The 25,825-nt window shown below is 50.8% G+C and overlaps 5 protein-coding genes across 5 annotated transcripts; 3 read left to right on the forward strand and 2 right to left on the reverse strand.

The window, feature by feature from the left end:
- Positions 1 to 226: 226 nt before the first annotated feature.
- Positions 227 to 1,992, forward strand: J7337_008866 (uncharacterized protein; the record flags this gene model as incomplete). The annotated part of the gene is made up of 2 exons (XM_044826472.1): positions 227 to 242; positions 317 to 1,992. The coding sequence occupies 2 exons, from the start codon at positions 227 to 229 to the stop codon at positions 1,990 to 1,992; spliced, it is 1,692 nt and encodes a 563-aa protein (XP_044679389.1).
- Positions 1,993 to 2,344: 352 nt separating this feature from the next.
- J7337_008867 (uncharacterized protein) lies at positions 2,345 to 2,694 on the reverse strand (the record flags this gene model as incomplete). The annotated part of the gene is made up of 2 exons (XM_044826473.1): positions 2,345 to 2,515; positions 2,566 to 2,694. The coding sequence occupies 2 exons, from the start codon at positions 2,692 to 2,694 to the stop codon at positions 2,345 to 2,347; spliced, it is 300 nt and encodes a 99-aa protein (XP_044679390.1).
- Positions 2,695 to 4,324: 1,630 nt separating this feature from the next.
- On the forward strand, positions 4,325 to 5,386 carry J7337_008868 (uncharacterized protein; the record flags this gene model as incomplete). Its single annotated transcript, XM_044826474.1, has 4 exons — positions 4,325 to 4,503; positions 4,693 to 4,956; positions 5,032 to 5,250; positions 5,323 to 5,386. 4 exons carry the CDS (start codon positions 4,325 to 4,327, stop codon positions 5,384 to 5,386), a joined length of 726 nt encoding a protein of 241 aa, XP_044679391.1.
- A 1,376-nt stretch (positions 5,387 to 6,762) lies between these two features.
- J7337_008869 (uncharacterized protein) lies at positions 6,763 to 7,905 on the reverse strand (the record flags this gene model as incomplete). Its single annotated transcript, XM_044826475.1, has 4 exons — positions 6,763 to 7,275; positions 7,381 to 7,467; positions 7,535 to 7,679; positions 7,868 to 7,905. The coding sequence occupies 4 exons, from the start codon at positions 7,903 to 7,905 to the stop codon at positions 6,763 to 6,765; spliced, it is 783 nt and encodes a 260-aa protein (XP_044679392.1).
- A 14,028-nt stretch (positions 7,906 to 21,933) lies between these two features.
- Positions 21,934 to 23,399, forward strand: J7337_008870 (uncharacterized protein; the record flags this gene model as incomplete). The annotated part of the gene is made up of 2 exons (XM_044826476.1): positions 21,934 to 22,551; positions 22,617 to 23,399. 2 exons carry the CDS (start codon positions 21,934 to 21,936, stop codon positions 23,397 to 23,399), a joined length of 1,401 nt encoding a protein of 466 aa, XP_044679393.1.
- Between the last annotated feature and the right edge of the window lie 2,426 nt (positions 23,400 to 25,825).

Consider the following 25,825-nt stretch of genomic DNA (forward strand, 5'->3'; position numbering starts at 1 on the left):
GTACCACTTAGTGACGCACCTCTAGCATCTTCCACGCCTCGCAAACATCGACCTTGAGCAAAGGGACGCTGACTCAGGATCTCTTCTTTTCCTTCTGCTAGTATATTGTTCTTTTAGAGCCTTCCTTTACGGAACCCCCGAATAGACGGCATTCAGTGTCTGGACAGACTCAAATTGGTCTTACCACACCCCTCCTTCAACGCTTGAGCTCCGATAGACCGAAACCATGTCGTCCATATCTGGTCAGTAACTTTCTCATGCCTGAGCTTTCATGATCTTTAGCCCAATTGCACAAACAGGTACTGACAGATCACAGTCGTGGTGAAACATCAAGGCAAGAAACACGATGTCGAGATCGACCCCAGCTCTACTGGCGAGGACTTCAAACTCCAGATGTTCAGCTTGACCAACGTCGAACCCGAACGCCAAAAAATCTTGCTCAAAGGTGGTCAACTCAAAGATGATGCCGACATGAGTAAAATCGGCTTGAAGAACGGCCAGGTCATTATGATGATGGGTACCCCAAGCGCTGGTGGCGATGCCCTTGTCCGACCAAAAGAGGCGATCAAGTTTGTCGAGGATATGACAGAGGCGGAGCAGGCTCAGCAAGTTGGTGCGACACCTGCTGGTCTGATCAACCTTGGAAATACATGTTATCTCAACTCAACCCTCCAGACTCTGCGTCTGATTCCAGAGCTCCAGGAGGCGCTCGATACGTACCAACCCGATGGCAACGCCAGCAGCTTTATGATGACAGGCACGAATATGGACTTGGCATCTCAACTGTCAAACTTGTACAAGAGAATGGGACAAACCCAGGACTCCTTCCCTCCCATGAACTTCTTGAACGCTCTGCGAGTAGTGTTTCCCCAGTTTGCGGAGAAGTCCAAGACAGGACAAGGCTTTGCTCAGCAGGATGCAGAGGAGGCTTGGTCCCAAATTGTGCAGCAACTTAACCAGAAGCTCCGCATCAAAAGCGAAAACACTTCGGAGATCTCCTTTGTGGAGAAGTACATGTCTGGCGAGTTCAGTTCGGTAATGGAGTGTGATGAGGAAGAGGCGCGCAACGCTGGCGAGCAGCCCATCATTAACAAGGAGAGCTTCGCCAAGCTCAACTGCCACATCGACAGCTCAACAAATCATCTGCGAGATGGCATTGCCGCCGCCCTGAAAGAGAAGCTCGAGAAGCAGTCAGAGGTTCTGGGTCGTGATGCAGTCTACACCAAGACTTCCAAGATCTCTCGTGCTCCTAAGTACCTGACAGTGCACTTTGTGCGCTTTTTCTGGAAGCGGGAGACCCAGAAGAAGGCCAAGATCATGCGAAAGGTTACTTTCCCCATGGAGCTTGATATTGTTGAGTTCTGCTCCGACGAATTGAAGAAGGCTCTTATTCCTGTGCGCGACAAGGTTCGTGAGATTCGCAAGGATGAAGAGGATATCGAGCGGGCCCGTAAGCGACGTAAGAAGACTCACTATCAGGACGTCGGCGATATCCCAGGCGGTGCCGGTCTTCCCACCGAGAAGGAGAAGAAGGAGGCTGAGAAGAAGGAGGGCAAGTCAGCAGATGGCGATGTTGTCATGGGCGAGGAGGGTGAGACATACAAGACAGACGCTGACATCGAGGCTGAGAGAAACGCTTCAATTCTTGAGGCCAAGAAGGAGCTCAACGCTCTCATCAACCCCGAGCTGCGAAACGACGATGGTGCAAATCAATCTGGTCTGTACGAGCTCCGAGGTGTCGTGACACATCAAGGTGCCAGCGCCGACAGTGGCCACTACACCTCATATGTCAAGAAGGCTGCGCCCGTTGATCCCAAGACTGGCAAGAAGGGTGAGGAGGACGGCAAGTGGTGGTGGTTCAACGACGACAAGGTTTCAGAGGTTGAAGCTGACAAGATTGCGACTCTCGCCGGTGGTGGTGAGTCTCACTCTGCTCTCATCCTCTTGTACCGAGCCATTCCTCTGCCCACTGCCGAGGGTGTCCTGGAGTAAAAGGAGCAACTATGACGAACTTTACTAGAAGTGCATGGTCACCCGGGAATGGTGCCAGACGATTTGATGAATAAAAACGGACAGGAGCATGGCATGGCAGGGCGGTCAGGCGTAGGGAGAAGACATGACATGTAACTCAATCAATAAAACGTTAATTAAACAACCGTATGTCTCGGGCGAAGCTTCGAATCTATTGTTCTCTCAAGCTCCGTTCTATAATGTATGTTTAGCAGATGCCGGTGTCCAGTAAACCACATTTTAACCATCCATAACGCCTATGCTTCGTTTCCAACAGTCCAATAGAGTCACAACACAATGATACAACCGCACTAATCCTCTAATCTCGCCACAGTCATGGGCCTTCCCTTTCTCTCGCCTTCTCAGCCTCACGTTCCTTGACACGCACTTCGAAGTCATCCATTTTCCTTTGGAGGACAGCCTTCTGTGATAATAAAGTTTTTCGCTGGGATAGGAGAGCAGCTATTTGTTCGTTGGGAGATGTCGCCCGGAACTCTTGAATTGCCTGTCCAATTGATGAGTCATGCCCTTTGTGATTCGTTCTGTTTGCCATACCTCTTTCTTCTCGTTATCTGTCTTTAGTTGTGCGCCTGTGATGGTGCCGGCAAAAATACATGCTGCAAAGGCAACAGCCCAAACACCGCGCTTGAACTTTTCTTGTCTGGTCCACTGATGCACCGCCATTGTATGTTTTTTTATTGTCCAGTAGGTCGTATGTATCACCAGTATCCCTTCCAGATCTCTTCTGAAAGCTTACTGCGCTGTCGGCGTGACAGCTTGTCGGCCGTAAAATATGAGCCAGATGTCGAGGAGGACGAATTCGTAGAGCTTAGGGTCGGTCGTGATAGATTGAGCGGTGGTAGAGACAAGGTTTTTGATCTAGAATCGAGGAATTGAAGCTCAATCGGAGGAGTCGACGGCGTCGGATCTTCAACAGAGTCGGAGGCGGATCGCCGGGTTACGGTCACGGCAGAGGAAGAATTATCGGCATCACGGAGGTTGGGCGCCGAGTGGATCTTTTGCGGTACCGGTGGCCTTACTAAGCAGGGTGCAGTCGATGTAGTGGGGATGAGGGGCATCGTGGGGGAATGAGGTATCGTTGATGTCACGGCTTAGGGGGTTGAGGTCAGTAAAATATTGGTAAGGATTGGTAAGATTATAAAGAATTGACATGACATTCATTGTAGGCTTAGGAGGTGAAGAATTCAATTACAAGGAGATGAACAAAGAAGGTCAGAAGTCAAAGGATTGGAAGGTTTTCTCATGTTCATAGAGAAAGAACGGCGGTAATGGATGATTGACCGAGTTGATTGAGACTCGCGAATCACATTTTTGGGGCATTTGCACCTGGCGAGAATAAGATTCACGGCTGTTTATTTACTAATCTACTCGTCTCTTATGTACCTTTATTAAGGCAGTTGTTGTGTTATCGTGAGGATAAAGAGTTTCACTTGTCGTTTCGACCATTATCTCACCTTGGACCATTAGTTACAGCGTAATACTTGAAGCAGAGACGCAAGCTGATACACCCAATGGACACGCGTGATTTCAACCACTGCGATTAGGCAAGCGACAAAAGCGGCCGCCGCATAGGAGCAGTAGCATTTATCCTGCAAGAAGGACCCTTGGGAGTGTGATCTAGGTACCTACAGGCCTCAAGGGTCTGTTTTGTTATTTTTAGGCCCACTTATAAGTATTTCGCCACAGCTAAGGTATTCCCCTTAGGCTTGGTTGGCGTTGTACAGACGCTAACAAAACAGACCCTTGAGGCCTGTACCTACCTTAGGCACCATGTCGGTCAGGTTCTTTCCAAAAATGGGCGAATGTTTACGTTGAAAGAACGTCAATGGAATACGTGGAAGGTACCCTTCCACATGGTACCTGACTGATGAGACAGCGGGGTTTGTCACCCAAACGTAATCCATCCACTTCCAGGTTCATCCTCAACACCAAAATCAAGGTTGGAGATAATCCATTCGCCATCTTTTCTCCTCCTTTTCTAGGTAGAGATTTATTTTCGATTTTGTTTCCTTGCCTGAAAAATCTCTTTTCCTGTGAAATAGAATACCCGCTACTTCCATTCCATCCACATACTTCTCAAAACTTTGACGTGGTTCGTCTGACCCCGCCATCACCAGGCCACTGACACGTCAGATCATATTCCTTCTGGCCACTCCAGAAGCGTGGCTAACACCTAATACAGCATTTTTCAGAGTCTCGCGGACTCGATATAGCCTGAACTCTGGGCACTGTTACTGTGTTAAATTCAAGTGAATTCGCAAAATTCCCCATCAAATTCCAATCGTTCTAAACAATGTCAACTCCGCGTGTCTTTCTTATTCGCCACGGCGAGACAGAATGGTCACTTGATGGTCGTCATACTGGCTTGACTGATATCCCACTCACTTCCAATGGCGAGAAGCGTGTTAGAGCCACAGGAAAGGCTCTTGTTGGGCCGGATCGTCTCATTGCCCCCAAGAAGATTGCTCACATGTAAGTCTCCTTCGACTGACCATGATTCCCAAACAATCAATATGAGAGTACTTGTAGTATGGCCTCATGTAGAATGACTTTTTCACCGAAGCCTCCCAAGAGCCAGACAATTCGGAAGTCCAACACGTCGCATTAACACCAACCAAAGTTGATTTTATCTGATCTAGAGTGAACTAATACGCTGCCCAGTTACGTTTCACCACGAAAACGCGCCCAGCGTACATTCGAACTGCTCAACCTCGGGCTGAATCGCCCTCTACCTTGGACACCTCACGGTGCTCCTGATGGTACTGGCCTTCAATGTGAAGCCGAGGTGGAGGTCACGGACTACATCCGGGAATGGGACTACGGTGACTACGAAGGGATCACAACACTTGAGATTCGTAAGATCAGAGCTGAACAAGGGATCAAAGGGTCTTGGGACATCTGGAAGGATGGATGTCCTGGCGGGGAGTGAGTATTTGTCTAAACCTGACTACCCTATATCTGATCGTCAACTTCCAATGGCTCCGTCTAACACTGTCACAGGGCTCCCCATGATGTGACCAGAAGACTTGACCAATTGATAGAGGAGATTCGTGAGAAATATCACAAGCCAGCCATGGACAAAGGAAGCGACCAATGCGGCGACGTGTTACTCGTTGCCCATGGACACATCTTGCGTGCCTTTGCTATGAGATGGGCTGGCTACGCTTTACGAGAAGGACCAACTTTCTTATTGGAGGCAGGTGGTGTTGGAACACTCAGGTCAGTCGACGGGGCTTGTTTATTATTCATGTGCCCATTTCACTAACAACATACAAGCTACGAGCATCATAGAATCGAAGAGCCGGCCCTTCTCCTTGGTGGCGCTTTTGTCGTTGAACTTGACGGCCAAGATTAGCCGCTTGTCAAGACCAAAATCTTCCAGGCATTGGCACCCAAATGGTTTCTTAGAGCATAGAATTGATTGTTTAATGAACATGTCCTCGGATCGCACCAGCAGCTGAGCCAAGTCCCCCCTAGTCCAGAGATGGTAATTCATAATCTCCCGACGATCAGACCCCAATGATTGCATCACTCGGTCACTTCATGACCAACAGACGTTTCAATAATCGAAGCTGACCTCGCACAGACAACGACAGGGCTAATGTCATCGATACGTATCTCATTCACTTGAGCTGGCGCATTCGACGGAAATGACCAGACGTCCGCTCGGTGGCACCAGCGTCAACAATAAAAGTGTGTTTCACACTTGTTTACCAAGAGTCGCCCAATGCCTTTCAATAACAAAGGGCGTGGCCAAAAGCATTTCAGCAGAGCAAAGCCTTGTCGCACGAGTTGGGAGACCCTTGCTCTGAGCGTTCTGGGAGCGCGGATGAGGCTGGAGGGGCGACTCTCACATGATATCCCTCTCCCGCCCATCAGACACGGGATCGCACCGCCCCGGACAAGCCATTTCCCTCCCTTCTCTTGTTTTCTTCAATACACGGCATCTCTAATTTCCCATAGCCAACTTCGACTATTCATCGACTAATGTGCCAAGGATGGTTCACTTCATCCCTTGAGATCCAAAGTGGCGTGGCTGCTGCTGGAAGAATGCATCCGCACACCATTACTCGCGGCTCCTCCTCCGGACAAGGTTTTCTTCGACCGCAAGGGCGGGACGGGACGGTCCAGTTGGGTATAAGGGTGTGAGGGAAGACTTGAAGGGAGAAATTTCGTCGGATGGAGTCTGTTGCCAGGGCGAAGGGCTGACTTACTCATGCCGGGCTAGTAGTAGCCTCCGGTCACGAACGGCTGTTTAACCAAAGCATGACCGGACTGTTGGATCGGACGGGCTGTTTCTGGGCTGTATTGGGCTTGTAATGTGACCTGAGTCTCTTTATTCATTCCAGTGTCTGGTGGCTGATGTAACGCCAGTAGGAGCACTGAGAGAGCTGGGTACCCTGGATAGTCAGGTTTTGACTGCAACGATTGTAGGTGACTTCAGATTGCTATTTCTTCTGGGAACCACCATTGATGGTGTATGAGACAGCTCATCGGAGGGATATTGTGCAATTATAGGTGTCAGTGTGACTTGTTATTTATGCAGCTAAGTAATGATATTGAACAAGACATTCTGTGTCGTCTTTGGAAGCCGAATGCCAGGATGACGGCCGTCGGCAGCTTGCGCCGTGTGAACTACTGACACCGTACATATTTGAGGGTCATATACCTTGCCTCTGATGCTGGGTGGCATACTGTCAAGGGCTGACAAGACAATACTTAGACACTCTTTTATGGCTTGGACGCTCTGGCAATGAATATCCTCTTAGTCGTAGTTGAGCCCTTCTTCGTCCCATGGCTATGAACATGCTCACTACTGTTGCCGTGATTGTCCTCATTGTGCTGGTGATTATGACTATGACCATGCTCGTGGCCATGATCGTGGCCGTGACAATCCTTGAATGTGATGGGTTCCGGGAGCTCTTGGTAAGCAAAGTCCGTGAGTCCAGCATCCTCAAACATCTTCTTGATCTCGTCCTCAATGAACCCGTGATGTGTTATACCACGCAGAGCGGCATCCTTGGGGTCTATCTTGTGGGCAACAAAGTCAATGATGAAGAGAACGCCACCTGGGTTGAGGCGCTCGGCCAATTGCTTGGATGCTAGATCGGGCTTGTCAAAGTGGTGGAATCCGAGCCCCACGCCTGCAACGTCGAATCCGAAGAACTTGCTATCAGCAAAGGCTGTTGGGGAGGGGTCCTTAGGATCAGCCAGATTGCCTTGGTAGGCTTGGCGTGAAGAGCCCTACACGCAGTTAGGATATTCAGATCTGTTTGAAGAGGTTGAAGGGGATCGATGCGTGGCAACAGATTCCCATGCTCATGTGATGGACTGGTGGATGTTACTGACCTGGCTTTGAGCCTGGGCATTGTATACCCTGACCATTTCCTCCGACAAGTCAATGCCTATAGCCTCAATTGTATGCTGTGCTAAGACCTGTAACTCACTGTCAGTCCAAGTCGACGTCTCGGAGCTCATCTCTCCTGGGAGGGGAAACTCGTACCCTCGAGAGCATGCCGGTACCACAAGCGTAGTCTAGCAACCTCGCGTCTTGCTTGACACCAATGAATGGAATCCTCTCTCGGATGCCGCGCTCTAGCTGCACAATCGCATCCGCATTGCGCTGGTCATATTCGGTGGCGATCTTGCTATAATTGTACTACATTAGCGACGGACTTTAGATGGAATATGTAGCACTGCATCGCATGCGGTCGTGTGCTCTGCTACCTTGGAGCATAAGAAAAGACGGCCAGTAACTTAAGCAAGCCGTACACGCCCAAAGGGTTTGGCAACGATCATCCAGTACAGAGGACAAATGCTCATTCATTATACGCACCCAAAATAAGCCTGGTTTTCAGACACGACGTCGGCCATGGTTACAATGTCGGGATCAGTGCTAGGTGAAACGGTGACCAAGTTGTACAGGAGAATGAGCAAGTATGGTCGCATAAGACAACCGGTGCTTGTCGAGAGCCTGAATGTGGTTTCACAGAGAGTCGAATGCGGTTGATGCGGTGTAAGACAAGCCTCTGTCGACTGCTCAGTTTGGCTGTCTTATAAAAGCCGCAGCGGGGACTTTTCGGGCAGTTAATTTCGTGTCGCAGACATATGTTCGCAGAGTTTTGATGATATCTCCGCCATCCATTGTCAAGTCGCCGACCAAAAAGAAAGACCCCGCACTTGATTGAGGGTTGTTCTGGTACTGGGAATGCCGTTTTGCTCTATGACGAGTAAAACAGCGCAGCCAGCTTTCCCGCCCGTTAGGTTGGTTAGAGGCCCGGAGCCAAGCTCGATCCATTGATAGCAACTACACCGCAACAAACGGCGCTGTGCAACTTGCACCTGGTGGTCGATGAAACATGTTCCTCAACTTGTCTGGGTTGGAGTGATACAGCAGCCATTCAATGATCCGCTCATTGTAGAACACTGCAGATAGATGCCTTGACAACCAACGTGGCCGTCCTGGACAGGTTGTGCTTGACGATTTGACTGGGTACGTGCAGTAGAAGAACTTTTGACTCCTCAAACCAGGATCGAATTGCGGGTGATCCGTGATCCTGCGGCTGCACGAGCGCACCGGTCCGCCAACCGCGAGGGGTGCACTGATGGTACAATTAAGGCATAGTTAGTACGTATCGAAAAGTACATGACAGATCACAGTCGTGGTCGTATTGCAACCAAGAAATAGCCATGTAAACGGTCGACTGCAGGCATTCCCCATCCCCCATCCTATTCCTGGTGCTCCATCTGTGTACAAAACAAGGTCCCAGGTGTCACGGTGTCAAGGGCCATGCAGCCGTCTAACCAGCAAAGTGGTACGAGATGGCATCCCGCCTTGTGAGCCTGGATATGCACAAAGCCCAAAGAGAAGAAAGGGCGGGGTTTCACCTCACCCAACGCTGATCGCTGGGCCTGCAAGGGATGATTCAATCCCGCAGAAGCTCCTTTCTTTTGAAGCGGTAAGAACGATGCATCTCGAGTGCTGCAGTAGATAGGTCATTCCAAGAAAGGCGATGTGCATCTACCTACTGTCTCAGGTCTGTTTGCCTGCCCCTGGCCGGCAGTTCTTTTGTTGACCACTCTGGCCACTCTATCACTATTTGTATGTCTTACGAGAGTGCTGATAATAATTCCGCCAAAGTAGTTTCGCCCGCCCGACTCGGATACGAGCCCGGCACAGCGCAAACGAATGAAAACGATGATCTCTGCAGATAAAAAGGAATGCAGGTGTCGGACGCATGCATACGGAGTATTGGACTCAGATCGGCCACCTCACCGCTTAACTGCCATGGCAAAATACTTTTTTCCCCTGGTGCCGGGGGGTTGCCAGCTTCACCAGAGTCCTGCTCCGTGTCCCGGGATTCACGGCACCTCGAGGGTCGGCAGAAGGTCTTCCGTGACAGCGTTCTTTACCAGTCCTTGTCCGTTCTTTTGCTGCTCGCCTGAACCACTGGTGACCGGCATCGAGCATTGTTTGGACCCGCTCAACGGAGACATTATGGCGGTTGGGCTGGCTGAACCTGCAATGGACGAGAAATCGCTGGACCAAGACCGAGACAATTGGCACCACAACAAATGCAAGGTGTATTACGATTCACCATCAAGTTGAAGCAGAGCAAAGAATGAACCAGGGGCGTGTTTTCTCGCAGGGGCCCCGTTCCCGTCTTGTCATAAAATGGCACTCCAGGCCAGATCAACGCGCATTCTTCAGCCTGCAGGTCGCCGTGCATGCAGGCGAGGTCTCGTGGTGCGATAGTACCTGGGCAAAGAACACCTCTGCTTGCTTCGTAGTTCTGGAGATATCTTGAGGCCAGTGTCACGTCACACATGTACGTGCAAACGACGCACCAAACGGCCCATGACATATTTTCTTCTTCAAGTCCCTCCTGTTTATGGAATTGAGGTGTGGACACGGCAATAATTGGCCTGCTCCTTTGCCGAAGAGGGGAATGAAGCGGAAGTGACAAGGGGCAGACTGACGGCGGCTTCTTTTCCAATATTGGCAAAGAAATCGGCTTCTGCGCCCCCTTTACCAAATTCGCACTGTAATTGTGTACCCGGGTCTTAAGGGAGCAGGATGACATGCAGCCCCGGGATGGCGCGAAGTGTCCAGCGACCGTGCCGCGCCGTGAAATTGCGACGTGGCAGGCTTTGATGGATGGATGCGACTGTAGCTGCAGACGTCAACCCTTGTTCTCGTTTTTTTCTTTTTCCCTCCCTCCCCTCCAGGCCCAGAATTCCTTCTGCATGCAGTGTGTATTTTTATTTTGTTAGTGGCCTGGAGAGCCAGATATTTGGGTCGCTGCCACGCCATAAGGGAAAAAATGATTGCTCGACTTTTCTTGACACCCCCCTGGACTGACCCCCTCCATCATCACATTGCATGTCGACAAGCAAATCAAATCCATGATATGGTAGCCTCGCCTGTCTCATTAAGGTATGGCGGCCCGACCATTAAAGCCACGGCGCCCGAGGAAAATTGGGACTGATTGCGGGAGACATGCAGTCAACTCAAGCTAGCAAGGATCTTCCGCATGAGCTTCATCTCACGTGATTGCAGGCCGACGTGTGCGATTGGCGGACCGGGCCTTGCCTCAGCAGGTCTCTGGAGGTGGAGCCACCGGATGGAGTCCAGATTGTGACAAGCGAGCGTGGCGGCAGCTTATGGTGCAAGCCGCAATGTCAATCCTGACGCCAGCCCCGGGGATTCGGGACAGCCTGAGCATCATTGCGGCGCAGATATTTAACATGGCTTTTGTGGAAACAAAAGAGTTTGTGGGCGTGATATCCTTTGGCTGTATTGCTTTTTGGCTGTTGTCGGGAGATCTGGTCCAACGCTAAAAACTGAATTTTGTGCCATCTCTGCATGTCTGCATCAGTACATAGGCTACAGAGAGCGCCGTGCATTAGAGTAACTGTCTCAGTTGTTGGCCATCAGCTTTGTGTTGTATTTTCCGACCAACTATTTTGTGAGCTGTCAGCATGGGTCAGACTCGTTGTATTAGCCAGCTTCCAATGTGAATCATGCATGGATATTTGAGTTACATAGAGTACACATCAGCTTTCCCGCATGATGACGAGGTCGTTGCTTCTTTCTGATGTATAGTACGAATCGTATCTCATCTGACTCCACGGCCTGCCGTGAGTCTTCTTCGTAATGAGGACTTAGGTACTCCGTACTGAAGTGCATTATCGATCGTTCCTCTGGTGACGCTTTGGCGGCGTTAGACCCTCGCTATTTGCTGCATCTATGTTATTGATTGGCCCTCATAGCAGAGTGGACTCCTGAACTCTATGGCCCGGCCCGTTTGCTGTCAACCCATGGCATGCGGTAGCTGTTGGTGGTATATGTACTGTGCGCCGGACGGAGATCGTCGAGTCGAAGGGGCCGACCGAATCTACGCTTGTTATTGGTCACGGGAACCAAAGGGAAAAGCAAGTATAGATTGAGACACGGCAAGAGAATAACAACTTGCCATGAATTAAAAGAGTCTGTCCGATGGAGACCTGCATCAAGGAGGAGGGTGCGCTGAAAGATCCAAGAGGCTTAGCTGAGAGTCAGTTGATTAACGTGATAAGGTGCCTCGCGCCTTAGGCAAGAAATTTCCCGTCCCCATTCCACTGAAAGCGCGATATGGGAAAAGAAGGTGGCAGGCCATGACATTTAGGTAGGTAGTTAGTAGTTGGAAGGTACCATCGAAATCAAACGTGTTTACAGAGGAAGGTACCTTCCTTCTGCCATCAGGCGCCCGTGCCCGAACCGCGATGCTCACCTTCCCTAAGTACAATGGTAGGTAGGTGACACGCCTCGGACATTTCGACCGAAAAAGTATTCCGACTTCTTTCATGAGTCAAACATTCATCCTTGGGTATTTTGGTGTTTGAGAGAATCACAGTATAATTTCTGTTTTCGGGTATTTTCAGTGGCAATGGACAACCAACCCAATCATCCAGAAACGGGGTGGCAGGGGCTCAAGGCACTCAGCTTAGGGCACCCTCTACAGATACCTCAACAATCCTATTTCTAATTAGCGACGGGACGAAACTTATTACCAGACTTGTTATCCTTTCTTTCGCTGTTCTGGGTATTAAATAGGTACATATGTATCAGGGATTCGTCAACAATTCCTGCCAACATCGCCAGCATGCTGGCGAGTCCACTGTCACAGTGCCTCAACAGATTTCCCTGCAGCCAGAATCGATCATGTGAGCGATGATCAAGAAGCCAAGGGTATTCCGGGATCACATCTGGTTGTTTTTATTCGACCACCAATACTCACAAGGCCCCTGGCAGATAAGTTTCTCGCCCCAGGCATGGAACGGTTGCCGTTGTGATGATTGACCTGGCTAAGGCCCTGGTCTCTTTTCCTTCTTCCTTGTTAGGGGCTAGAGAAAGAAAAGCTCAACGATTAGGCTGTTGACAGGAGAAAGATCAGTGCTCTGATAGGCCAGCTTCCTCGTAATCTCTCCCACAAAACAGAGTCGCTATCGACAGGGATTGACCGCTCCGCTCATCTGGTTGTACATACTAGGGCCTCATCAACACTCTGCTCCAGTTCTTCGGATGGAAGAAAACTCACACATGCCAATGAATCAATAGCAATGCACCATCTCATTATAGTGTCGAATGCACATCCTGGTCCTTACTGGCTTTGTACTTCAGAATTGGGCTATTTGCTCGGCAGCCGAATGTCTCGGTTCAATGTACATACCTAGCCACGCATTCCATGTCCGCCTGAGTCTAGCGCACCACGTCTGCTGCAGGATGAACATCAACGCTGGGAGGCTGGCCAAAGATGAAACGACTTAATTGCAATACCTTCTTCAAGTCTGGGTATAATGCCCCAGCACAGGGCCCCTTTCGGCCAATGTTAGTCAGTGTTAGCGATCGTTGATCCTCTCTGTCATCGCTTGTGACGACTCATGGTTGACTTGCAGCTTCTGTCCATTCACGGCTGGAGTCCTTTCACGTGAAGCGGACTTGACGCGGCTTGCCGGGTTGACCAAAATTGTCTCCCTTCAAGCAAAAAACCCTTCCTTCCTTCGGACGGGACAGCCCTTGCGGCCCGACGCGCACTTAGAAGCCGCATGCCCCGTATGGCTCAGACCACCCCAGCCAGGCCCACCAACAAAACCGCCACTACTGCGTCAATTTTGGCACTCTGCCAGTTCATGCCACGACGATACCTGTCAGTTGCTTACCGACAATTGGATCATATGCTCGCATTTGTTGCCAGCCTTGATTACGTTCGCCATGGATTATCATCCTTGGCCAAAACTGGCCGGCTCGCCTCACTTTGCTGCAAGTATGTATCTTCTGGGTTGGCATTCTTCAAGCGTTCCCTGCACCGTGCCGAGAACAGGCAGAAGGCATTTAGTGAGTATCGATTGACTCACTGATTTAACCGAGCAGGCCCAGCTAAGGCCCCATAGGCTTGTCTGTGGTCAATAGCAATGCCATGAATTGAAGGGCAGAGGCATTAAAGGGAGCTTGACTCCGGTGTCTAGCGGTCAGCAACCTGGATATGGCTAAGCCTGCTTCCTTCAGACCTCTGTGGTCCAGCAACCTTAACACCAAGGCGTGAGATTGGACATTCTGCAGACGCTGCATATCGTCATGCATAAGCAAGCAAAACCGTAACATCATGCAGTGCTGGTCGGTATTATTTGACAAGGTCAAGGTAAATTCTGCACAGCCAGCGAATAGGAAGCTAATCGGCAAGACGAAAGGAGGGTTTGGGCGTACATGGTCGGGACGGGAAGAGCCTTTTCTGTATACGGCTCAGGCCATAGCCGTACCTGTTCTCACAAAATCAGTTCCCCGATATGCGTTTTACAAAGTTTTAGAGGCTCGGCCTACTGTGTTCGTTGATGATGCCTGCTGTAATCTGACGCGAGCGACGTGTTGGCCCATCCCACACACGCATGCATGATGCTAAGGCCCAGGTTGTTATGGCAAGGGATACAATCGCAGCACAGACACATCCACATTATCTTTTTGCCTGTTGTACTTGACTCCTCATACAAAGAGGAACAGTGGCTACGGGTTTTCAGCTGATGAGTGTTTGTTTGTGGAATGACTTGAAGCTCTGCAGATACCAGACGCCCCTCCGAAACAGACTTTCTTTGCCCAAAGCTAGAGAAGCCCGCCGCTCCCGTGCCTTGGATGTGGCTAGGGGGCAGACAGACGGGTTTCGCTCCTGATTGGCTCACTGCAAGTCACTGGAACAAGCACCGTCTCTGATGGCGCCCAGAATTCTGTCCCGGTTCCCAGAGAATCGGAGCCTTGCTCCACCGTCAGCGTTCGTGACACGCAACGATCCGGCATCCAGCGATTTGGTGCGGTCGGAGCTCTGGCCAATGATAGACTTTGACCCCAGGCTTGTCTCATTGGAGGATTCGACTTTGTTGGTCAATTCACTTGTCACTTGAGCCGGTGTCACGATGTTGTCCATTAGACTTGTGGCTCTGCTTCCAATTCGATGCGGTCAGCTCCGCGATCGGGCCTTTGGTTCTACCATCATACACATAGCTTTTGCTTCGATCAACATGATTAGATAGCCACATATCGTGGTATTTTTGCATGCGTTGGTGGCTAGACTACGGATACTGACTTGCGGCTTGTGTCAGCCACTGGATCTCATGCTGATCGGCAATCATTTCGCTTCAACGCCAACACCATCCAGCATGCGAAAATGCCTCTAGCCTGAGTAACTCGAAGGATTGGCGGAAGACTATCGCATACCGCAAAAGAAAATAAGGAAAAAACTTCTCCGCACCACCTCGACGGTACGAGGGCCAAGTCCAAACGGACTTGAGGCCAACACACCAATCAGCACCCTCTACACAACTTTCAGTATTTTCTGGCAAAGTATCTTGTGTCGTGTGGAGGGCTGCATAATCAAACACACATACAAACGAAAACAGACTTGGACCACAAGGGGTGAACCTCGAAGGCAATGGATGTTAGTTGAAAGGGGTCATCGGACATGTAAACCAATGCCTTTTCCCATGAGCAGTCAAGACATTGTGCCATGACCCGATCTAAAGCGCAGGGCACCCGTTCTATTGGATCTGTTCAAAGCCGTACTGTGTGCTTCATCGTGTCTGACTGGTTGATTAGTTCAAGCCAACTCTGGCGCCGATGAGCGAGCGTGGAGCTGAGTGTCGACCTGCATGAGTCGTGTGGATGCTCGTCACCTGGTCCCTGTCAGGGAGGGGCACCAAGCCATGAAAGTCCAAAAAAACGTCGAAGGCACATGGACGATGAAGCAGGGATGGAACATAATGGACCACGCTGGCCGATACCTCGTGAATGTCCAGGGTTTTACAGCGCGTCTGGTTGTCAAGCCCGGCGCTATCTTGAGAGTTGCGGGTTGAACCGCAGTGCATTTACGGATAGATGGCACCCAAATGACGAGCTCTTGGTGGGGCTGGCAGTAATAACCGATGTTCACTGTCTCCTGTCATGGAACTGCTCACACAAACCTTTTGTTTTTTGTTACCCCTCAAGTCACCGGCTTGAAACTACTCAACAAACGACACAGATGCTCACCGCATAATTGATTCAGCTATTGCAGACAAGCTATATTTCGCAAGGGTACCTATGCGTGCTTGACGCATGTCGCATTGCGTAGCCTAATGTTTGATTGTCGAGGGCTCCTGTGGTGACCTACAACCCACTGTGCATAGCGGTGAGCAAACGCAAGTCAGCTCGTTGCTTGTTCCGCCGTATGCCAGATCATCTTGGCTGACCCCGCGTTCGAGCAGGCGAAGAAGGGTGGCATGAGTGATATGAATCTCTTCGACTAGATTGCCCCTCTGAACCGAGGCGTCGTTCCTTTCTCCGGGGACTACTGTACGAGAGCGGCACGCCACTTGGCCGTGGGGTCCTGTTGCGATGGCTGGATCTTGAGGGTAGTACCATTTTTTTATTTAAAAAAAACAACAACAACAACAAACAAACCCCATCAATACTTGGTCAAAGAATTGGTTAAACACATAAAGGTGTGTAATGTTGCGAAGAGAATGGTTCTCAAGTATGTACATTTTCCCATCCTGTCTACTGTCAATTCATTGACACTAAGTAACGTGGAGGAGGCCCTGGTAGCAGACACCCAGGAAGGAAATCGGTGACTGGTGTTTGTTATATATGGATGAGGCCCTCAATGGGATGAGAAGTTCACTGGCATGGTCCCAGCGTTTCAGCGTCCCTGGACCCTAACGCAGGCCGGACCGTCCCAGGTCAGCGCCGTGCAGCCGCGATCATTGGCGAGACCTTGGCCCTGTTCATACTGGTAGCATCTCAGGAAGCTGTTATGCACCATTTCCCAGTTCATTCTCATCAACTTGTGTTCACGGGTTGACAACAAACGACAACGACATTTCACGAACACAATGGCCAGTAGAGGACATTGGCATTCCTCAGCCAGCAAATTCACATAAAAGCGACGGCCATCGAGCCTATCGTTCTCGCTGATTCCACAAATTTTGCCGATGTGACTGAAGCGTGATTTCGAAGAGAAACTCAACAACGAACGGGGCAAGAAACACTGAATTGACACAGAAAATGAGAGGATTCAAATTGTATTGTATTGATTGTACTGTACAGTACAGTACAGAGGGCCTGAAATAGTGAACTGCAAGGGAGCAGACAAGACCACTGCACGAAGCAGAAAGCGGTTGAGTTGCATGAATGATACATACAAGGGATTCGCATGAAAAGGAACACTAACTAATTGCGTCGGCCATTTCCACTATCGTCGTCCAAGGCTCGAATCCGCCGCACCGAGGCCCACCAAACCAAGCGAGTCCAGCAGCCAGGTCCCACGACTGTGACCAGGGTCAGGGTCGTTTTCACACTCATGCTCAAACTGCCAGCATCATCATCATCATCACCATCATCTTTCATAGACCTACCCCTCCTAGAGGCTATGTACGCACGGCACCAAGAACATCTGGCACACACTCACAATGCATCCTGCGGCCGCCTCTGCAACCCGCCGTCGGGAACAAGCGCAGAACCCCAGAACACGCAGCGACCCAAGGTTCGGGGCTCTAGAAACCCCAAACCATTCGCCCGCGCAGTGCAACGCCCTGACGGCATCTACAGATTGTTCTGCCCTTGCTTCTAACAAGAGGGACGATAACCCCAGTAGCGTTACACTGATTGATGATTGGATAAATTCCCGGGATACCAACTCAACTCAGCAGATAGCCTTCATGATGTACAGTATGTGTGTCTCTAGGTATGGGAAGCATTACAGCGCCTCTCGGATATCCTTCATTAATGTCCTTTGACTTGGTTGGACACGATGTCTCTACCTAACCCAAGCTGATGCCACATCTAGCAAGTCGCTTTCTGAGCTCCGGCGCATCTTGCCTCTGATAGGTTCGGCCATATCCAGGCTATCAATGCCCACCTGTCCAACTCTTACGTACGTCTATCAACCACAACTCTCACAAACGGGCCTTCACGAGCTTTTCAACCACTTTTCCCTTTTTTTGTGTGTGCAAAGCTCTCGTTTTTTGTCTTTCCCGGTTAGAGAGCGATCCACAAAGATGCTTGCCGGCGCACGCACGCACACTCGGGGAGAAACATCTTTTGTTTCGCCAGCTAATTTACAAGACCTGCGCTTGCTTTGTAGGCGGACCCGGCGTTTGTCCAGCCATAAAACAGTCTACCAACGTAGTCACTCGCATCTGTCATCTATTGTGAGATGCGGGTTGCATCCATGCGGCTGCGAGACGCCCAAGTTAGGGCCATGCTCTGAATGGAATCAAACACCAGCTGGGCTCGCCCGGCATCTCCTTGGTCAGAATGGATGGATCCACAACTGCTTGTGTCGCCGCCTCGGCTGTTCCACTTACCCCTCGACTGCTGTAAGGTACCAGCAATTATGCTACAGCCAAGTCATGATTGAAGAGTGAGATGGTGTCGAGCGTGTGTGGTCCGGTTGATTTGACGCCAGACAAAACACAGAGAATGCGATATTCGTACACTGGTGCATCTGCACACATGTTCAGAAAGACCCGGCAATTTACAGTATGTCCTGTGACGTCTCGTGCTGCTGCGCCCTATGCTCTGCTCCCCGGTCATGCCTCACTCAGCCTTGATTTGCTGAACCCTTTCCAAACCGCTGGGACGGATGAGCACCCACAGAACAAAGATTGCCAACAACAGCCAAATAGGTATCAAACCACGACACTGCCCGTAAAGAGCCCCTCATCAATACAAAATCCTTTACTGCTGTGTGGTCACTGGTCATACCTAGAAATTCCTTTTCTTGGACGCCGATCAGAATATTGCTCTCTCTCATATCAAGTATCTTCAATCGTACCCGCACGATCTGGGTTGTGCTCCCAACTTTCGAAAAGCACCAACCCACCAGACCTATGACCTCATGACTGTTTCTGACTGAGGCGGCAAACGACGGGCGCTGAACGAACCTTGTAGCATATTGGCCATTACAACTATGGGAATTAAAACTAGAATTGCCGCGCTTTTGTGGGCGTGCCATTTTTGGAGTCCGCATTCAGTCTGGATGGGTTTATGCCGAGGACTTGGGTCTGACTGTATCGTCTCTCATATGGTCTGTCCCCATCCAGACGTTAGACGAAATGGTACATAGAATGGATCGAGGAAAGGAGCAACACAAATATGATGAGCTTGGACAGGTAAGAAGGGTTGGTGGACAACAACGGTCGTGGATTGTTGAGGCAAGCTACGATTAATATGATTGACGAACATATAGTCTAATGATCTCAAGAAGCCCGACAGGGAATGCCCAGAGACAAGACACGCGAGAGAAGGAGGCGCCGTGCCCGTTGAGATGTGGTTGTCGGCGGACATTCCAGTCGGGAGAAGAGCCCAATGTCCAATATCCAAGCATACATATTTCTCTTGCCCCTCGCTTATTAACATTTGCGTTGAGTTAGTATTGACCTGAGACTCTATTTACTAAGTCTGCGCAATTACCGTTCCTTATTGATAAGTTCATTTCATCCGCTGCCTTGCCCTTCCGCCTGTTGACCGCTTGAAAGTCTCGGTACGACAGTCAGTGCCTGGAGGCAATAGCCTTGCGCACCTCGAAGGATCTCCAGCTCCCCACAGGAAGCCTCTTTCTTGTTTGTCTCTTCTTTAATCAAGGATGCATATCAAGTCGGAAGCAATCTCCTATTGTGTCACGTTATGGGCTCGACTTGAGGCCCTGGTCCAAAAGAACAAAGACGATGCAGTCAATGCGTTGCGATACATGCTGAGCCAATCGCTTGCGGTCCGGTCCTTGAGGCGTCGACGAACATATGTATGGGTATGAATAGTGTTATTGATCTACGGATAGGCAGCCTGGTGTAGCCTTGCCGTTCCTCCACTTGGCCACCCAACCTCAGCTTGCTTAAATCACAGGCTTCCTGATGTTACCAGGTAAGGTGTGCCCGTCAGTGATACCCAAGGCAGGTCCACTCAGTTACTCCGTATTGTTATTCTCATGCTCATTCTGGTACGTGCTCAGCTGGTCTTTTCATCTCCCGAGAAGGGCTGGCTTCTAGCCCTCGACTCTAACGCCAGAAACGCCCTGGGCCCGGTTCTATGCTTTGTTTCCTTGACATCCAGTCTTTATTGCCTGCCTCTTTGGAAGTTTGTTAAATATAGTCTCCCATTGAAAGATCGGTAGCCTGTATCAGAATAGGCGCTTGGGCAGATTAGTTTGTGTTAGGCGGTTGCTCATCCATACTGTACTTGTATTGCATGGTATGGTACAGTACGGGTTGGAGACTTGGCTTATTAGATCATGATCGTGAATGAATCTCATTTTGCCCGTGCTCGCAGCTTTGCTTCCAGACTACCTAACCCAAGTAATATTTTAGTCGAACTCACCTGGCAGCCGGGCTCCTGGGTACAGTACAGTGCGTGCCGGGGCTTAAATCAGAGTACAGTGCAAGGGCAGGCTGCTCGGGCTGGGCTGCAGCGGGTACGGTACCTTAGGTGCCAGGTCTTAGGTCTTACCTAGGGGCTTGCCTGCGTTGGTACACACTTGGATACAGTGCACTACAGTACCCCGAGGACGGGAGCTGTCCCTAAAGTGGTTTTTGGCTTCTGGTCTATGAAGTGCCCTGCTAACTTATCTCCATTAGCTGGGGCCGGTTCCCTGGGAACGGCACGACACCGGCCCATCCGTCCCATTAACTTACTCCCGCCTGGCCTTCCGCCACTTGCCTCCACTGCCCTGCCAGTCCAGCCAGCCAGCCCAGCCTAGGCCAGCCAGTCCACAGTCAGTTCAGTTCAGTCGGTCAATCCACAACATCTCACCCTAAGAAGAAAAAAACCCCTTCCTTCATGCTACTACTGCTGCACCTCAGCTGCAGTGCACACACTACCTAACACTGCGCACTACGGCGTACACAACCTACACTACACCACGCACGCTGCACCTGCGCCTGGCCCCTCGCACAAACCCTTTCTTGGTCGCTTCCATCCAGTTCGTTAGACTCACACCCTTTCATCCCCCTGCCATTAGCTCCCCACTTCCCTGTCGCCGCAATTGCATGGGATGAGGGCACCTTCAGACCTTACCTTTAGGTTGGTAAGGTAGGTAGGGACAGGAGATACCTATAGGCTTGCTGTAGCTTGACACCCTCACCTCACCTTAACATTGACCCGACTCTCCCTCACCTCCCCTTCTTACTTCTCCATCATACATACTCTCAGTTCTTCAACTCTCCACCCGCAACCTCATCTTCTCCATCAGCATTCCCATCAAGTGCAACCGACCAAAACACCATATCAAAGCTGGAAACTCATTCCTGTTTGACCTTGGACTAGGGGATGGCACCTCGTTTGTACATGCTCTGTTGTGACCCGTGAAGGAAAAAGAAACAATTTACAAAAAAAAAGAGACGAAGAAAAAAGGAAAAGGGAGGGCGCTCACGAACGAGAACAAACGACTCTCTTTCCGTTGCTATTCGGGGCGTCAGACACATCTCAATCCCACGCCGATCAACAAACGCTTCCTTGGGAGGATATCTCTCCTCTTGGAGACACGCACAGCGAGCGAGCGAACGAGCGAGACAGACAGACCAGCAGCAGTACCTAGGAGGGAGACAGTACATATTTTGTCTCTCACCTGACTATTTCCGCACCCCCAAGAACAAGGGAAAGCAAGGGCAAAAAGGGCCCAAAAAGTGTCCCCTCTTTTATTTCATTTTTTTTTCTCCCCTCACCCCCAGTACCAAGTCTCAAGTCTCAAATCCCAGTCTTCGCAAAGCAAAGCAAAGCAAAGCAAATCCACAATCCACAATCCCCAAAAACCCCAGGCTCCATTTACGGTTGGGTGGTTCCTGGTTCCTCCCACGCACCGTACCGCACGCACGCACGCACGTACACCGTCGACGTGGATCAGATTGGATCGGAGGTTCCTCCCATCCCATCCCATTCCCTCCCTCGCTATAATTGTCGGCCTGTCCCGCCGCACTCTTCCCGCCCACGTCAGAGACCATTTTCACACTCCTCTGCCTCTCAGGAACCAGAACCTCCGTCAGGCCAGGCTTAGGATTGCGGTTCCAAGACCTCGTGGAATTTGCTGTCATCTCCCGCCGAGACATACACTCACTCACTCATTCTTGACTCGCAGCAATCGGTCATCCCGTCGACCTACAACGCAGTAGCCACAAGACACGCACGACAGCTCAAGAGAGTAAAAGACAGTCCAGGATCTCGACAACTCGGTTTAGATTATCATTTGACCATTTCCCTTTCCCTCCACTTCGACTTGGTCTTGGATTATTTCCACCGCCAAATGCTCAGTTGCAGAATCGTCCCTCAACCCACTCAACTGCACGCATTTGGTATCAACGTCGCTGACCGCATCTGCCCGTCTGCGGCCCTTTGCGCCTCAACATAGCATGGCCGACGACAGCTACCGAAAAGAGTATCCCCAGCAGAGCCGCCCAGAAGACACTCACTCTCGACCTCAGTCACATTACCCCCCTCCGCCGGACACTGCCCAGCGGCCCTCCGACGCTCCTCCATCCAGCATGGCTACATCAGTCACTTTGCCCTCCATCCACGACTCCCGCGGTTACGGCCCGCCGCCTGCAGCTCCGGGACGTGGCTATCCTGCCGACCCGCGATACGCATCTCCCAATGCCGTCAATGGCTATCCTCCTCCCGGCCATCAGCCTCCGCCCGGTCAACCTCAACAGTACCTTCCGCCTTTGCAGCCGCAGTCTGATCCCCGATCTTCGGCCTATCCTCCTCCTCCGCCGGACCAACGTGGTTACTATGATGACCGCCGTCCACCATACGGGCAAGAGGCGTATAGCACGGAACCTTACTATGCCTACTACCGCGGACAGCCTCCTCCTCCAGGACCTCCACCGCCAAATGGCCACCCAGGCTACCGTCACATCCCCGCCGGCGTCTATGAATACCCAGTCGGACATGGCAATGCGCCTCCTCTGACACAGGCAGCCCCACGACAACGAACATCAATTGCTTGTAGATATTGCCGGAAGAGAAAGGTTCGTGACTAATGCGATTTTTGAGGGTTGTTTCATTGTCGCTCAAAAATGCTGACTATCTATAGATCCGCTGCAGCGGCTACCAGAGCGCCCCCGGTGGCAAATGCCAGAATTGCGCCCGTATGAACCAAGAATGTATCTTTCAGCCCGTGTCTTCTTCAAGCTCGACAGCTTTTATCCCCGTGTCAGCGCTCCCAGGAGGTGTGCCCCCCGGCACTCAACTCTTTGGTGCCTATGGGCAACCCCTGGCCCCAGGCACAGTCCCAGCACCTCCACCACCCCATGCTGCTTATCAGCATGCTAGTGCCCCTCCCCCTCCTGGAAACTATTACGCGCCTGTCCAGTCGCCTACAGAATCCTTTTCGTCTTATGGCGAAGCTAGAACCGATGACGGCAGCCAGCTTGCAGGGCGACGACGTCGCAGGACGTCAGAAGAACAGGATGAAGGCTATAGACTGCCTCCTCCACGAAGTGCCGTGGACGAAGACCCGCGCAGAAGGTCTCCAGCAGAATTTTCGAACCACAGCAGCCCAGGTGGAGTGGGGTACCCTCCGTATCAAGGTGCAAGACAAAGCCCACGAAACCCAACGAGCGGCAGTTTGCCTCAAGCTGCAACAGCCGGTAGTTATGCAGCTTCTGCACCTGGTGGTCGTTCCCCGACAGGCCAAAATGGGTCAAGTGGTGCGTCCACCCCTGCGAGGCAGGGACAGCAGTCCCAAGGAGGAAATGCATCGATCATGAGTCTGAGCAACTTGGTAGATAAAAGTGATATCGACAAGACTATGATTGAAAGGCTTAACCGACCTGCACCTGGTCAGCCTGGCGCACGACGAGATGTCAGCCGCTAAGGAGGTGGCAGGGTGAGAGTTGACGCTGCCGGACACGTCAACGGAGAGGGTCGGAATTACATATGACAACGCTTGCCGAAGAGTCTGTTGGTTTCCGCTGGAAGGCTGCCGACAAGTTGATGACGAATGCATTGTTTTTAATACCCTTTCCGAATCGATTACACGCCCAGATTTTCGTTGACCGGGAAGTGAAAGGAGCGTGGCTCAAGTGAGGGGGAAAAAGAAAAACAGCGGGCGGGGGATCGCGATAACAAATACAGGACAAGATGTCAGGATCTAGAAAAAGACGCGAGTTTGGCGACAAACAACCCCTCCGTTCGGCTCTCATGGTCTGTTGGACGTTTTGTTATATGGCACTTGATTTTATGTGAATTTTCCTTGACAGACTCTTCGTTTCTCGGAGGGGGAAAGGATTTTGCCCGAAAAGCAACTACTGCAAAGTCGTTGTATTATTTTAATCGGTCGGCCACTTTGTGTTTCCAGGAAAGACGGATAGCCTCACGGCACCATACGGTTTGGTTTTATTTCTGCTGATGCTTTATCACGTTTGTACATTCGAGTTGTTTATGTTGTCTCTGCTATTTGTTGTCATTCGGGTAGAGAGAACGAGAGCCGTAGCGATATGGTCTCGGGTGATGTTTAAGGGTGTTCTGGAGACTGGAGGAAAGAGAAAAGCCAGGTCCTAAATCAAAAGGTACTGGAGGAGACGATGACAAGCAAAACGGAGTGAGCGAGCTCAGGGCTTCGAGATGAGGATCATGGCAAAGGATGTGGGGTTGATTCTGAAGATTCCTTTCACTTTTGTTGTTCTTTTGCCTACGTACTCGAGTACTCATCGCAATGGTCGAATCCAATAGGGTGATGACCATGTATAAACAGATATATTGTTGTGAATTTGATCGAGATGTGTACGTGATGTCATGTGGTTTTTCAATTGAAGGTCACTTTATGCTGAGAAGACATGTGTGTGCCTGTATACTCCGTCCCATCCCATCCCATCCTGTCTTGTCGAGCACATCTCTCTCTCCCTCTCGGGACTGGGACTCGGTGGTTAGGTACCTACCTAGGCTCTTGCTTCCGCTGTGCCCAGCTAATGATTGGTTTGTCACCGACGCAAGTCCAGACGGAGGGGGCCAAACGAGCCAATGAGTCGGGTGGCTCTAGATTCAAAGGACCTACCAGCAGACATCACCTTAATGTTGGCACTGACTGTAGGTAGGTACCTACTGAATGCCCTGGGTTTATGTGATCATTGTGATGCACTTAAAAGCACCAACCTACTAGTATTTACTAGGCACATAGCTCATGGATTTACCGACTGGGGGACGGAGTTTGGAATCTGTGGTTGATTACGACTGTACTACACTGAGCTAAAGAGTAAGCGGAGATGCACAAAACTGGAGAGGGGACGAGGAGGAGACAAGAGGACAAGCTGAGAGAGAACGGCTCAGGCCAAGTCAAGTCAAGTCAAGCCAAGCCAAGCAGTGACGGGACAAGTTAGCAGTTAGGCAGGCTAGGGGCCAGGCAGGGAACAGGCCTCTCCGAGGGGGCTTCTACAGTATGCACTGAACACAACGGTCTTGTTAGGGGAGTGGACAAGCAACGGATGCGAGGTCATCGAGTGTCACCCGAAGACTCCCGGCAGATACCGTTGAGATTTACTAGGGTATTCAGTGAGAGTGGGAGGGAGTAGGTACAGTAATAGGGCAGATCAATTTTGAATTTTGAGGATGATATACGTCGGTACGACATGGGCATTCGTTCAGTTAGATTGTAGCTATGTAGGTAGGTATGTACCCGAGAAGACTGAGAGTTTGGGGGACGGAAGCGGGAAAGGCGTTTACAGTAGCAAGGTTTTGGGGACTGAAGGGGCATTACAGCAGAGGCTAGGCTCACCCAAGGGACAGAAACGGTGTTTGACTTTGGCCGATTGACGGTTGAATAAGAGAGGACAAGAAGAGGGAAGGGACTCGAGGGCATGTGATGGGATGTGATGTGATGTGATGGGTTGGAATGGCGGGGGGGGAGGGCGGACTAGACCACGCAAGCAGCTCTTTGTTTGCTATGGAGACAGACAGACAAATAGACGGACAGACAGACAGACAGACAGACCATCAGTAGTCTAGCTATCTTGGTCTGTTTTACGAAGAGCGGTGGGATGAGAGCGTAGATACCTAAGTATGTAGGTGAGAGAATGGAGGATGCTCAGAGAGGGGAAAATCACAGACAGAGTCGATCCACATGGCTAGAGATGATATTGACCGCTATCTAGACAATAAGAGTAAGAGACGGGGCTCAGTCATGAATTACATCTTGAAATGCAGCCTTGCGGCATACATACATGCATGTATACCTACCTGCAGACTACAGTGTGGTCCAGTGCAGGAGTGAACCGACCATGGCTGGCTGATGCAACGGGTAATGGA

The sequence above is a fragment of the Fusarium musae genome, chromosome 6, assembly GCF_019915245.1.
Source record: "Fusarium musae strain F31 chromosome 6, whole genome shotgun sequence".
NCBI classification, from domain to species: Eukaryota; Fungi; Ascomycota; class Sordariomycetes; order Hypocreales; family Nectriaceae; genus Fusarium; species Fusarium musae.